At 40.0% G+C, this 15244-nt stretch overlaps 1 protein-coding gene across 1 annotated transcript in view; it reads left to right on the top strand.

Annotated features, from left to right (window-relative positions):
- The window catches only part of Amn1 (antagonist of mitotic exit network 1 homolog), a 33725-nt gene that overhangs the window by 13891 nt on the left and 4590 nt on the right, over positions 1-15244 (top strand). Inside the window, exons 4-6 of the mRNA XM_021165500.2 lie at positions 4422-4639; positions 5986-6042; positions 8133-8244. Coding sequence (XP_021021159.1) covers positions 4422-4639; positions 5986-6042; positions 8133-8244 — 387 coding nt within the window. The remainder of the gene's footprint in view (positions 1-4421; positions 4640-5985; positions 6043-8132; positions 8245-15244) is intronic.

Genomic DNA, 15244 nt, shown 5'->3' with positions numbered 1-15244 from the left:
CATCTCTTCATGTTAGGCTTATTCCTCTGCCAACTTTGTAGCTCTGAGTTTGGCAGACCAGGACAATGTCATTGCCAGCGTGGAGTATCCAGTGGGCTGCCCTTTCTCCACAGTGCTGAACAATGCCAGCTTCTCCCTTCTATTAAAGACACGGCTGAAAGGACTGGAAACCCTGGCAGGGCAAGACTATAGGTCCCTTGGGAAACTGCTGTCAAGAGAAGATGCCATCTGGGGCATATTGAGGATAGTCTGCCACTTGGTCCCACTGCAGAGAGTGATCTTTCCCAGGTGCTGGCTCTCCTTGCCACCCAGCTCCAGATAACCATGTAGATATTCTGGCTGTGAGAGTTGAAACATAGCTCCTGGCTACAAGGCTCTATGCCAGAACACAGAAATCAGATGGGGCCCATAATGACACAGCCCTCAGATTCTAGGACTGAAGGAATCAGGAGCAGATGGTTGGGAGAAAACCATACATGATCCTGACAGAAATGCCTTTGAGATCATCTGCTGCTGTTATGCCCAGTTCTCAGGAACCCCAGGAGAACACCAGGAAGTGCAACTCCACTATAATAACAAAGAGAGCCTTTATTCATGAGTCAGACCCGGATCACAAGCCTTTCTCACTGTGCAAGTTAAAAATGTGATCCCCGAATCCAGAGGCTTGGAGCTTTTGTCGTTTCTGTTTGTTTGTTTGTTTGTTTGTTTGTTTGTTTGTTTTTCGAGACAGGGTTTCTCTGTTATAGCCCAGGCTGTCCTGGAACTCACTCTGTAGACCATGCTGGTCTCTAAGAAACTGGCCTGCTTCTGCCTCCCAAGTGCTGAGATTAAAAGCATGGCCACCACTGCCAGGCAGGGCTTGGAGGTTTTATATGCATAAGCAGGGATCCTCGGACCTTGGGGTTATGTGACTGGGGAGGTAACAAGGGGAAGCCATTCTTCAAACCTGATAATATTTGTGCAGCTGGGAGGGGGAACCTACTGACCTGGGAAGTAACTTTATAGTGCTATCAGGAGCTAGTGTATTTTTACAAACTGGTCACAGCTGTCTGGGAACACTTAATTGTCCTTCTCTTAAGGTCCAAGAGTGGGCCACTTATCATTTCAAGGATGTTTGTTCCAGGTTCCCTTTGAGGACAAGAGCCATCTGCACCAGAGAAATGTTGGTTATCTATTATCAAGGAGAGTGTCAGCCTTAGTGTTGCCTTTTGTCTGTTCCCAAAGCTAGTGTCTGCCTTCTCCCACAGGGAAGTTGTTAAGGGGAAGGGAGTGCCACCATGAAAAGGGGAATTGCAATATTCTAGCACCAGGCTGGGCCCTCTCTGTTTGCCCTTTCCAAAAGGCCAGAGGCATCTATGCTAGGACAAGGGGAAGGGGAGCTCTAACTGCACGAGCAGCAGGAAAGCAGGTCAGGTCTCTTCACTGCCAGAGTGGCCTATGCTGTTCCCACAAGGCCAATGAACATATGGTTCTGGCTGCCTAAGCCACATGCCTACAAAGAGCTTCTCTAGCAGTGTCTAGTCCCACAAGGAAGCAATTTGTCCAAATGTTAGACACAATATTGGGCAGTCCCAGAAGCTTGTCTGGCTTTCTGCCTAGGCATGTGAATACTAGCAGTGTGGCCTGGGCCAGGAATATGTGTCCTCTGTTGTAAAACACTAGTTATTTGAACCAGAGACCACTGAGAACCACCTGGGGGAAAAAAGTGGTGGTTTGAATAAGAATGGCCTCCATAGGCTCATATATGTGAATATTTGGTTCTCATTTGGTGAACTGTTTAGGAAGGATTAGTAGGGTAGCCTTATTAGAGTTAGTGTGCCACTGAGGTTTCAAAAGCCCCCAGTCTTATTCTCTTTGCCCATATTTGTGAATTAGGATGCAAGCTCTCAACTATTGCTCCTGCACCATGCCTACTGCCTGCTCCCTTGCTCCCTTGCTCCCTACCATGGTGGTCATGGACTTACCCTCTGAACTTATAAACAAGCCCCCAGTTGTTTTATTTTTTAAAAAAAAAGTGTTTTGAGTTACGATTTTTTTTTCAGTTCTATTACTATAACAGTATCATGAAGCTGTTAACTTGGAATATGGAATTGGGGATAACTTGAACCAGTGTTCTATAACCATAGTCATTCATAAGCTCTACAGTATATCTCTTAACAATTTGAGGTAAGAGTAGTGATTTTGCATCAATGAGGTCTAAAGGAGGGCTGATTACTAAGGAGCATAGTTTAGGTGGTTCTCTATTTTGATTGATAGATTAACTCATGTATTTATTTTGCCTATTGTACATGTCCCCTCCCATAAGTTACCTTCTGTGCCCAACTATGCATAGGCACAAAATGGTAAATAGGGGATTCTCCCTGAAAGTTTACAGAAGGACACAATTTTGCCTTATGGTGATGCACCCAAAATCAGTTCATCCTGAATTCGATTCTTTGTACCTGGATAATTAGAAATACACTGTTGCCAGGCAGTGGTGGCACGTGCCTTTAATCCCAGCACTTGGGAGGCAGAGGCAGGCGGATTTCTGAATTCGAGGCCAGCCTGGTCTACAGAGTGAGTTCCAGGACAGCCAGGGCTACAGAGAGAAACCCTGTCTCAACCGCCCCCCCCTCCAAAAAAGAAAAAGTAAAAGAAATACACTGTTACTGGGGTCTTGGAGAGGATCTGTACTATTTTTCAGAGATGGGAGTATAAATAGCCTGAAGAAGGTGGGAAGTGGAGTTCTGAAGTTGCTATATATATATGTGTGGATAATTATACAGATAAAAGAAACAGGCTTCCAAGTACATTATTATAAGAGGAGAACATGTATATAATCCAAATAGAGTCCCAAACTAAACTATATTTCCATTGTTGCCTGTCTTAAAAGTAAAAGCTATAGACATAAAACAAGGGCAACAATGTCAGGCTTACATCTCACCTTAGTTGCCTTGTCAGACCACGTGAATAGGCAACCCTTTTTAACAAAAGCTGTGTCTAAGTGCCTGTTTCAACATCACTAGAATAAGTATATCTTCACAGGTGTCTTCACAGAGCTGCTCCTTCGGATTTATCCTCTGCTCTTTTGCCCTTTTGCCTTTCCATTCTTCTCATTCTTTTGCTGAAAGTATGTAAATTGTCAGACCTCTCTTTACAGCTATAGAACCCAAAATATCTAGCCTTTATAAAATTATTCCTTAGTTTTTAGCTAATCGCTATGAAACTTAACATGAAGAATGTGTGTTTTAAGACAAGAAGCCAACCATGGTGACTCACATTTGTAATTCTAGCACTTTAGAAGGTGAGGCAGGGTGATCATTGTGAGGTACAGGCCAGCCTGGACTACATAGTCCCTGTCTGAAGAAAGAGGAGGAGGTTGGGGATGATTGAGTATATAAATAAATAGCTACAGAAAGTTCAAGTCCATTGTGATGTTCTGGCCAGAGGAAAAAAAAGGGATCATGGAATGTGCATGATGGCAAACATTCCTGTCTAAAGCACATGACCTACCAAGAAAAGCCTGAGTCCTGAGGCTCGCTTGAAATTCCTACTCTCTTGTAGAGTAAAACTTCATCCTGATTTCATACTTTGTCTCTGAGTTCTTTGCCAATGATGGGAACTTGGAAATGGCTAGCAGGATGCTTCATCTGGTCTTTTTACCTCTTAAGATCTCCCTCCCTAGCCTTCACAACTAACAAAACTGCTACCTTCATAAATCTACTTTTCTTGCCTCTGCACCTTTTCCTGGATATACTTGGCCTGTTGTAGGATGGACTACTCTGAAACTGGCTAACATACAATTGGTGATTGCTAGAATGAAAAACAGTCTATAGTTCATGAGTAGAGCATTTGCCTGTTTAATATGATGCAAAATACTGACCTCACTTGAAGGAGATAAGAAAATAGTTTATTCTGAACCAAATATGGATAGCCTAGGATATAGATTCAAATTTCTCAGAAATAAAAATATTCTAAAGAAAAAGAAACTGTAACAATTTTTGAAAGTATAAGACAAAAGTAACTATGACTACATTGGTGAGGGCAAACCGTAGCTAGTTTAAGGTAAAGCAAGGAAACTCTGACAGACTCACTACCTTACTGCATTTTTAATCCAGTAATTAGTACAGTCAAGTATGGGTCTACTCTTTCAAGGCAGATATGTCTAACATGTATCCACTTTAGTTATCTAACAGAATATCAGGTCAAGAACAAAAGGGGTTGCTTTCTAAAGGACTGAAGTAGCCTTTATAAAAGCAGCCTCTGGTATCTGATCCTACAGGCTTCCACTAAGCTTCCTTATGATTATGTTTCATAAAGGATGTCCTTGTCCCACTAATGTGTGAAGAATTTTTTCCTGATAATTATTTGGGTATTTTTAATTTTATAGTAATACCTTTATAACAATATAGTTCACTGATAGTAATTGTGTTTTCTCCCAGGAATAAAAGCTGTGGCTTCATCCTGTTCAGACCTTCATGAAATTTATTTGAAAGGATGTTGCAGTGTCACTGATGAAGGAGTCCTTGCTCTTGCACTCAATTGTCAGCTGCTAAAGATCATTGATTTGGGTGGCTGCTTAGGTATTACTGATGTGTCCTTACATGCATTAGGAAAAAACTGCCCATTTCTGCAGTGTGTTGACATTTCAACTACGCAGGTAAGTGAGAGATAACTTGGCACAACTTACATACTGTCCCAGTTATTATCCATGACTAATCAGACTATCATTAGTTCTTTTGCTATTGTTTAAATTGTTGACCATTTATTTCATGATCTTGATGGTATGAGGATGATTTTTCAAGAATGCTTCTTAAAACTTGCCTTCACAGATAGAACATTTGCCCAATTGTTACCAAGTTAATTATATGCTTTGAGATCATTTAAAGCTTTTTTATTGTGTATTCAGCTTGTTTAAATATAACTTACCTTTAAAAAAAAAACCAACATAATCTATCTTACTCTACTTTGAACTCTTCACATAATCAACTTTTTGTGTGTTTGTTTGTTTGTTTTTGGTTTTTTATAATTTTTTTAATTAGGTATTTTCTTTATTTACATTTCAAATGCTATCCCAAAAGTCCCCTGGACCCTCCTCCCCCCTCTCACTCTCCTATCCACCCACTCCCACTTCTTGGCCCTGGTGTTCCGCCGTACTAAGGCATATAAAGTTTGCAAGACCAAGGGGCCTCTCTTCCCAATGATGGCTGACTAGGCCATCTTCTGATACATATGCAGCTAGAGACACGAGCTCCGGGGGTACTGGTTAGTTCATAATGTTGTTCCACCTATAGGGTTGCAGACCCCTTTAGCTCCTTGGGTGCTTTCTCTAGCTCCTCCATTGGGGGCCCTGTGTTCCATCCAATAGCTGACTGTGGGCATCCACTTCTGTGTTTGCCAGGCCCTGGCATAGCCTCACAAGAGACAGCTATATCAGGGTCCTTTCAGCAAAATCTTGCTGGTGTATGCAATGGTGTCAGCATTTGGAAGCTAATTATGGGATGGATCCCCAGGTATGGCAGTCTTGTAATCAACTTTTAAAAGCTAAGTTGAACACATAACTTTGGTCTCACACTATATTACTTATTTTTCATTCATATCCAACCAGTCCATGACCCTGCCTCAGAACAATATATGTCTCCCTTGTAACCTTTCCATGCCCCTAACTCAGAACAATGTATTTGTGTATAAGGAATAATGTGATTTGTGGTTTTTCTTGCTGTTCTGGGTCAATGAGTCAGATAAAGTATTTCTTCCCTTATAAAACTTCTATAAAAGATTAATATAACACTTATTCCTTTCCTATATTTTTCTGGATGTGCTTTTCAATAAACAGAAAGAATGGTCCTTTGTTAGGGGCATTGAGCTCACTCTTAGTTAATGGGAAGAATATATAACTAAAATATATGTTTGCTGAATGGAAGGTAGTTATTCTTCATGATTAATGCACTTTAGAAAATTCTTTCATCTCCATCACAAGATATATTTCTTTTCCCTTTTGTTTAGGTATCTGACAATGGTGTGGTTGCACTTGTTAGTGGACCATGTGCCAAACAATTAGAGGTAATTTTGAAACATTATGAATGTACTAAATTTTATCCTCAGGAAAAGAGTACTATTATTGATGGGCAAGGAACAAGAAAACAACTTTGTACACTTGGTTCTCCTTCCACCTTTACATGAGCTTTGAAGAATTCAGGTCTTCAGGTTTGTAAAACAAACCTGAGATAACCTGCTGAGATATCCTTTTCCTTTGGCCTTTTTATCTTTTGAAGATACTTGTTTAATTTCAGTTTTGCTTTATATTTTGAGCCTAAACTGGCCTTGAACTTGCAACAGTCTTCCTGCCTCAATCTCCTCATTGTTAGAATTACAGTGAGTACACCACCATACCCAGATTTTCATCCTGTTTTCTTCCTTCCTTCCTTCCTTCCTTTCTCTCTCTCTCTCTCTCTCTCTCTCTCTCTCTCTCTCTCTCTCTCTCTCTCTCTTTCTTTCTTTCTTTCTTTCTTTCTAAAAAAACATGTGTGTTTGTTCCAGGTGTGGTAGCTCATGTTCTTTAACCCCAGCTCTGGGGTTAAAGGCCAATCTCTGTGAGTCCAAGGCCAGACTGGTTTATTCAGTAAGTTCCAGACCAGCCAGAGTGATATGGTGAAACCCTGACTAAAAACAAACCAAAAAACGTATTTTTATTCCATGTGAACAGGTGTTTTACCTGCATATATATCTGTACACCACATGCACGACTGATGCTTGAGGGTCCAGAAGAGGGTGTCAGATGCCCTAGAACTAGAGTTAAAGACAGTTGTGAGCCAACATATGGTTGCTAAGATACCAGATATCATTGAGCTGTCTCTCCAGCCCCTTTCTTTCTTTAAGTTTATGTATTATTTGTACACATGCATATCACAGAACATGTGTGGAGGTCAGAGTACAGCTTTACAGAGTTAGTTCTGTCTTTCCACCTTTACATGGGAATTGAACTCAGCTCCTCAGGCTTGCATGGCAAGAACTTTTACCTACTCATCCATTTTCCCAGCCTCTATTTTTACCACTCTTGGTTTTCATGGTTTTGTTTTGTTGATTGGTTGGTTTTGATTTTCTTTTTATAAAAGAAAGATATTTACTTCTCAGTTCTATAGATTGAAAAGTCCAACATCTATGCCTTAGCTTCTGCTATACCATTTCATGGCAGAAACGGGGTGGGAGGAGGTGGCAAGAATGAGAAAGAAAGTGCTCAGCGAGGGAACATTTTTTTGGTTTTGAGATAAGGTCTTCTGGTACCCAGGCTGGCCTTGAACTTGCTTTGTAATGGAGGTTGGCATTGAACTGATCTTTTTGCCTCCACACCCCAAGTATTGGAAATATAAAGATAAGGACATTCATCACTTCTTTATACATAGTTGTAGGATTTTTAAAAATAAGTAGATATTTGGTTCTGAAGTAATCCACATGAGAAAGTTACAAATAAATGCTTATTAGGCCAGCTAAGTGCTATAAAAAGTCTTTTATTTTTATTTATTTTTTTTTAAAAAAAGTCTTTTGCCGGGCATGGTGGCGCACGCCTTTAATCCCAGCACTTGGGAGGCAGAGGCAGGCGGATTTCTGAGTTCGAGGCCAGCCTGGTCTACAAAGTAAAACCCCGTCTCAAAAAAAAAAAAAAAAAAAAAAAAAAAAAAAAATCTTTTATTGGCTGACAACCAAGATTAGGGTAGTGCCTCATAGAGACTGAGTCCTGAAACTCAGAGATACAGAATTTTTAAAGACGAAAACCACAATGACATCAATGTCAGATGAGGGTCAGAATGACCCTACATTTGCTTTGGCAAAACATGACAATTATTTCAGTCAAAACATAACAGTTTCATTTCTATCATTATCAGTTACTTTAATTTATATAAACATCAGTTATTTTGGTTAATACATTTGAACCATGGTCAGAGTCTTAGAAAATCTCAAATGTGTTGTCAAAGCAGACATAGCTGTTAGTAGGGCAGGGGGCTAAGAAATGTCTAAGCAGACGCAAAGTGGGGTCAGGACAAGATGGTAACTTAGTCACATTAGGGTTTTTGTATGAAATTACTTTCTAAACTTTTTTGTGCTGTTATTATAAATCTAGCTTTTAAATCTCTTTTATTTTGTTTTCTACATAGGAGATTAACATGAGATACTGTATAAATCTAACTGATAAGGCTGTAGAAGCTGCTCTGACTGCATGTCCTCAGATATGTATACTTCTTTTCCATGGCTGCCCACTGATAACAGGTCAGTCTAACAAGTTGCTAGTGTTTAAATCTTGACTTCATCTTCTACCAACTGTAGAACCTTAAGAAAATTCATTACTCCTTCAGTTCTATTATTCATTGTATTTGTCAGTAAAATGATACAGTGCTACACTTCCTTCATAGGCTCACTCATGGTGATTATCTAATCTATTTTGTATCTTAAAGCAGATAGTAGTCATGGTAATGATGGTGATCAGGTTCATTGTTACCTACATAAGTATGATGCCAACAATGATGATAGTATTAATATGATATTTTATACATACAATAAAAAATATCAAATTTGGCACACCTTAATCTCAGCTCTCAGGAGGCAAAAGCAGGCAGATCTATGAGTTCAAGGCTAGCCTAGTCTACAAAATCCCAGGACATCCAGGGATATACAGAAAAACCCTGTCTTTGAAAACAAACAAAACAGCAACCAAAAAAAATGTCAAGTTTATTATATTATATCTATTAAATATGCTAAATGATCAGTTGACTGCCATTTACTCAAAATATAGAAAGTGAGTCTAAGAACAATTTAACCTTTACATCATGACTCATCCATGTAATCCCAACACTCATAAGGCTAAGGTAGAGTGGATGGCTTCTTGTTCAGGGTTAGCTGCAGATACATAGTAAATTCTGAGGTGACCTGGGCTATAAACATCATTTCAAATACCTCAACAAAAATTTTATCCATTGAGAGCTGAGGACATAGCTCAGCACATAAAGCTCCTGCTGAACAAAATTTAGGCACAGAGTTTGGATACCCAGATTGTTTGCCCAGGTTGCTAGTTCCCTACAGACCACTAGAGACCACCAACCTTCCAACCTCTCCAATACAGTGGATGGGTATGGAAGGCCCTGAGCTGGTGAAGCCTTACACTTTTATCATAGCTACAGCAGGGGTTAGGGACCTTCCAACTTTGCAGTTACATGATTGGTTTACTAAAGTGGAAATTTAAGGGTTCTTTGAAATATCAATTGTGTTGGATGGTGTTTTGCTGGGGCAAACACGCCAAAGAGTGTTCTCCTGAAGTAGACAAAGGTAAAAGACTAAGGCAGATTCGTGAAAGTACATTTCACTGACACAGACACAGGAAAAAGGATGTTCTGCTAAGGCAAACATGTGAAAGGACATGTGATGAAGGATTCTTTGCTAACAGTATGCCTTACATTGCTTAGATGAGTGCCATTTGTCAGGACTCCATGGACTTAGCCTGATTAAATACACATGCTGAGGCAAAACATATGCTGAGCTATTCCTGAAGCTGTTTGGAAGCAGTTCTCTAAAAACAGCTTCAGGAGGTAGGGGACTAGAACCACAGGTCATAGAGAATGAATCTTTCCAGAGGTATATTCTGTAATCTATGAATCTTCCACCAAAATTTTAGCACTATAAAGATATTCGCATGGATTTTGCAAGGTGCACAGATTAATTAAGGCTGAATTTTTGCTCCTTATTTGAGCAGGTGAAAAACAACTGTCCTTTTATGAGTTAATTTGATCAATAATCAATTGTAATAGATCTTTATTTATGCCATATAAAGGATGGCACAATGAATCAATAAATCTTAATGACTCCACAACCAACAAGATTTATTGTCTAATTTTAGCTGAAGTTTTGCCTAGAGACCTTTTTATATCTAAGCCAGTTATAGGGCTGCTCCTGTGTCAAGGCATCAGAGGATCAAGTTACCTATCCTGATTGATTTTCTCCAGTTTTTCTTTTCTGTAGCCAAGATCTTCAGGGGGTCTTCCTCTGTCATATCTGATCCATATCACTCCTTTCCTGTTAACACAGATATAGAGCCTCTCTCCCAAAATAGCATGCCCTTGGTCCAGTAACCCGAAATCACTAAAGGTATAGATTAATCTAGTAGCTTAACCTCTCTCCCAGAGGACTTTGAATATCATAAATACCACCAAACTTATAATCATCTTCATTTTGATAATTAAAACAATTTGAAGCAATCTAAACAATTATTATTATCCATTGAGACAGTGTTTCTTCACTATCTCCTGCCCCGACCTACATGAGATCAAGGCCTAAGCTTCTACTATCTATCTGAAATAATCTCGTGCCTCCTTTAAGATCACTATAGATTAAGGCTGGTCTTCAATAGCAATAAAAACAACAGAAAGCCCACATACATTGGAAGCTGAGCAACGCTCTACTCAGTGATAACTTGGTCAAAGAAGAAATAAAAAAAGAAATTAAAGACATTTTAGAATTTAATGAACATGAAGGTACAGCATACCCAAACTTACAGGACACAATGAAAGCTGTGCTAAGAGGAAAACTCATAGCTCTGAGTGCCTCCAAAAAGAAACTAGAGAGAGCACACACTAGCAGCTTGACAGCACANCTAAAAGCTCTAGAACAAAAGAAAGCAAATTCACCCAAGAGGAGTAGACAGCAGGAAATTATCAAACTCAGGGGCGAAATCAACCAAGTGGAAAGAACTATACAAAGAATCAACAAAACCAGGAGCTGGTTCTCTGAGAAAATCAACAAGATAGATAAACCCTTAGCCAAACTAACTAGAGGGCACAGAGACAGTAGCCACATTATCAAGATCAGAAATGAAAAGGGAGATATAAACAGCTGAAACTGAGAAATTCAAAAAATCATCAGATCCTACTACAAAAGCCTATACTTACCACAACTGGAAAATCTGGATAAAATGGACAATTTTTTTAGACATATAGCAAATACCAAAGTTAAATCTGGATCAGATAAACCATCTAAACAGTCCCATAACCCCTAAAGAAATAGAAGCAATCATTAAAAGTCTCCCAACCNAAAAAAAAAAAGCCCAGGACCAGATGGGTTTAGAGCAGAGTTTTATCAGACCTTCAAAGAAGACCTAATACCAATATTCTTCAAACTAGTCTATAAAATGGAAACAGAAGGAACACTACCCAATTTGTTCTTGAAGCCACAGTTATGCTTATACCTAAAGCACACAAAGACCCAACAATGAAAGAAAACTTCAGACCAATTTCCTTTATGAATATTGACGCAAAAATACTCAATCAAATTCTTGCAAACTGAATCCAAGAAAGACATCAAAACAATCATTCAAGTAGGCTTCATCCCAGGGATGCAGGGACAGTTCAATATATGGAAATTCATCAACATAATCTACTATATAAACAAACTCAAAGGAAAAAAAAACCTCATAATCATTTCATTAGATGCTGAAAAAGCATTTGACAAAATTCAGCATCCCTTCATGATAAAAGTCTTGGAAAGATCAGGAATTCAAGGCCCATACCTAAACATAGTAAAAGCAGTCAATATACAACTGAAAGACCCCCGGAGGGCAGACCCTCACTCAAGCCTCGGGACAGCCGCGTACCCAAGAAGACACTGAGACCGAACTTAAGATGTAGAGAGTAAGATTTAATAAAGCAACAACAAGAAAGCACATAAAAAGCACATAAACCAGAGCTCTGGGGTCGAAACTCATACACCAGGCATGGTATAGAGGAGAATCGACCACGACCCAAATTTTTCACAGGCTTATATAGGAAAAAGCCAAGTGGAGGAGTGGGGCAGGGAAAAGTACAAGTTTGCTTAACTGAGGGGTTTTGCCAAGGGTTTTACGTAACCAAGGGGTCGTGTCCTATATTTTGGCAATGTACCCGATCTATTGGAACATTCTGAGGTTTGTTCCAGGAAACCCTTATCTCAAAAATGTTCTTGGAACAGTCCTCAGTTAGGAGGGGTAGGACTCTGGGGTGAAGAGTTCAGGTCTTCAGTTGGGAGGGGTTGGACTCTGGGGTGAAGAGTTCAGGTGGCCAGTAATTTTCCACCTTCACAACAAACCAGTAGCCAACATCAAACAAAATGGAGAGAAACTTGAAGCAATCCCACTAAAATCAGGGACTAGACAAGGCTGCCCCCTCTCTCCCTATCTATTCAATATAGTACCAATGGCTCTGGCCACATATGTGGCAGAGAATGGCCTTGTTGGATATCAGTGGGAAGATAGGCCCTTAGGCCTGAGGGTGTTCAATGCCCCAGTGTAGGGGAGTGCTAGGGTGGGAGGATCAGAGTGGGTGATTGGGGGAGCACCCTCATAGAGGCAGGGGGAAGGGGCATGGAGTAGGGGGTTTCCAAAAGGGAAACCTGTAAAGAGGAAAACATTTGAAATGTAAATAAAATATCCAATCAAAAAACAAATAAAATCAAAGGAAATTTCTGTATTTATATAGTGGCTGTAAGTACTGCCCTGGCAGTTATTTGTAAGCCTCTAAAATACAAGGTTGTAATGTGTCATTACTTTTTATCCTCCATATCCAGAATAAAGCTAGGCATACTATTCCACAAGAGAAGAGTTAGGAGAATCGGGAGGGAGTTGAAGGTCAACCTCAGCCAGTGGGAAATAAGCCTGGGCTATATGAGACCCTGTCTCAAAAAACATCAAGAAGGGGCTAGAGAAACTGCTCACCAGTAAGAGCACATAATGTTCTTGCAAAGGACCTGAGTTTTGTTCCTAACTCTCATGTCAGGTGGATAATAGCCACCTATAACTCCATTTACCTGCATATACCCACACACAGACAGACATACACATAATTAAAATAAATCTTTTTTTAAACATAATAAACTACACACTCGAACACATACATTATACTTAAGAGTTTTAGTTTTGTTTCCTGTTACTTTGACATTATACCCTGACAAAAGCTACTTATAGGAAAAGGGTTTACTTGACTCACAATCTACATTACAGTTCATCATTTATAGAAGTCAAAGTGGCAGAAACTTGAAGCTCTTGGTCACAGTATATTGACAGTCAGAAGCAACAAGAAATAAATTAATGTATACATTCTTAGCTCAGCTCACTTGCTCTACTCTTACCCAAGATAGGGTTCCTGCCTTGGGAAGGTGGCTCCCAGAGTAGGCAGGTATAATGAAGAAAGTCCTACATAGATATGCCTACTGGCTAACCTAGTCTAGACAGTCACTCTCTCAGATTCTTCCCAAGTGATTCTACATTATGTCAAATTGACAATTAAAACCAACCACAGTAAGCCTGGCAGTGGTGGTGCACACCTTTAATTCCAGTACTTGGGAGGCAGAGGCAGGCAGATTTCTGAGTTCAAGGCCAGCCTGGTCTACAGAGTGAGTTCCAGGACAGCCAGGGCTACACAGAGAAACCCTGTCTCGGGAAGAAAAGAAGAAAAAGAAGGAGGAGGAGGAGGAAGGGGGTGGGGGAGAGAGGAGAGGGAGAGGGAGGAGAGGGAGAGAGGGAAGGGGAGAGGGAGAGGGAGGAGAGGGAGAGAGGGGAGGGGAGAGGGAGAGGAGAGGAGAAAAAAACCACAATTCAGTACCAGTGTAATTATAGTTGTAAGACTTAAAAAAACAGCTCAAACTTTTCTCAGTGATAGACTGTCACCCTTTCCTCCTTCAACTTGCTTTTAGTTATAGCATTTATAACAACACAAAAGCAAATGTATCCCTGACTGACCTGAAACTCTCTGTGTAAATGAGGCAGGGCTCTGACTCAAGATCTGCTTACTTGTGCCTCCCATGTGCTGATATCACTCTTATGAACTCATTTCTAAATATTCCAATGTTTTGTTATTTAGAATTATTTTTCAGCCGGGTGTGGTGGCGCACGCCTTTAATCCCAGCACTCAGGAGGCAGAGGCAGGTGGATTTCTGAGTTCGAGGTCAGCCTGGTCTACAAAGTGAGTTCCAGGACAGCCAGAGCTATACAGAGAAAACCCTGTCTCGAAAAACCATTATATATATATATATATATATATATATATATATATATATATATATATATATATATATATAAAAGATAGAATTATTTTTCTTCTGTTTTGTGAGACAGACTCTTACTGGGTACCCCAGTTTTGCCTTAAACTTGTGATCCTCCTGCCTCAGCCTCCCAAGTGCCTGGTATTATGGACTTAATTCAGATGCTTAGGTTTCTATTCTTTCTCATGAAAACATAAGTAAATTTACTTTAATTCTACTTTTGGGTATGCAGAAATATTTGATTTTTATATTTTGTTTTTGTACCTTGCAACCTGGCTATTTTATTAGTTCTAATTGTTTATAATGGATAGGATAGTTCTTCTCTTTCTGTTTATTGAACATAAACAACATGCTGCCATCTCTGCTGTACTTCCTCCCTCCCTCTCTCTCTCTCTCTCTCTCTCTCTCTCTCTCTCTCTCTCTCTCTCTCTCTCTCTCTCTTTCTCTTCCATTTATTTTAACTTTTTTAGCCAGACTCATTTGGCATTTGGCCAGTGTCTTGGTATACACTGTGTAGCCCAGGCTTGCCTCTAATTTATGATAATACTTTGACAACATGCCTGGTACCTGTCTTCTACTTTTAAAGACCTTAATATTTCCGCTTGATAATTGCCTGAATTTAAGGCTAAGTGATAGTGAAGAGGGAAAGAGTAGATTAGCAGTAGTTTTCCTAGCATGCTATGACCCTGGATTGAATACCCAGCATTGGGGAGAAAGGGGAAGGTGTCTGATTACCAACTACTATGATTTCATATGTAACAAACTTATATAACAAGCATTTGTGATATCTTGGATGAGAATGATAGCCCAGCCCCCAAATAGGGTCATGTTTCAGTAAATCTCCAACCCAAATAAGCCCAGGCAAGGAAAACACAACTCAATTAATATGAATACAAGCTGCATGCCTAGATTGGGTAGATCTACCACTACACTACCATCTTCCCCATCTATGAGATACCTTTTAACTTGCAGTTTCTCCAGGCCATGTGCTTCTGCTCCACTTTCCTTCCACCTCCTCCATTTCCTCTCTTCTTCCCTCTCCTCCTACTCTCCCAAATTTTCAGGTCCACTTTCCCTTCTCCTGCCCAATCACCAGCTCTAGCCTTTATTTTACAAATTAAGGTGGGGAGAAGGTTCACAGGAAGTCACCTGAGGACCAGGCAGTGGTGGCATATGCCTTTAGTCCCAGCACTTGGGAGGCAGAGGCAGG

Source organism: Mus caroli, chromosome 6, assembly GCF_900094665.2.
Source record: "Mus caroli chromosome 6, CAROLI_EIJ_v1.1, whole genome shotgun sequence".
NCBI classification, from domain to species: domain Eukaryota; kingdom Metazoa; phylum Chordata; class Mammalia; order Rodentia; family Muridae; genus Mus; species Mus caroli.
The sequence above is the reverse complement of the archived record's forward strand: the minus strand, read 5'-3'. Positions and strand labels throughout refer to the sequence as shown.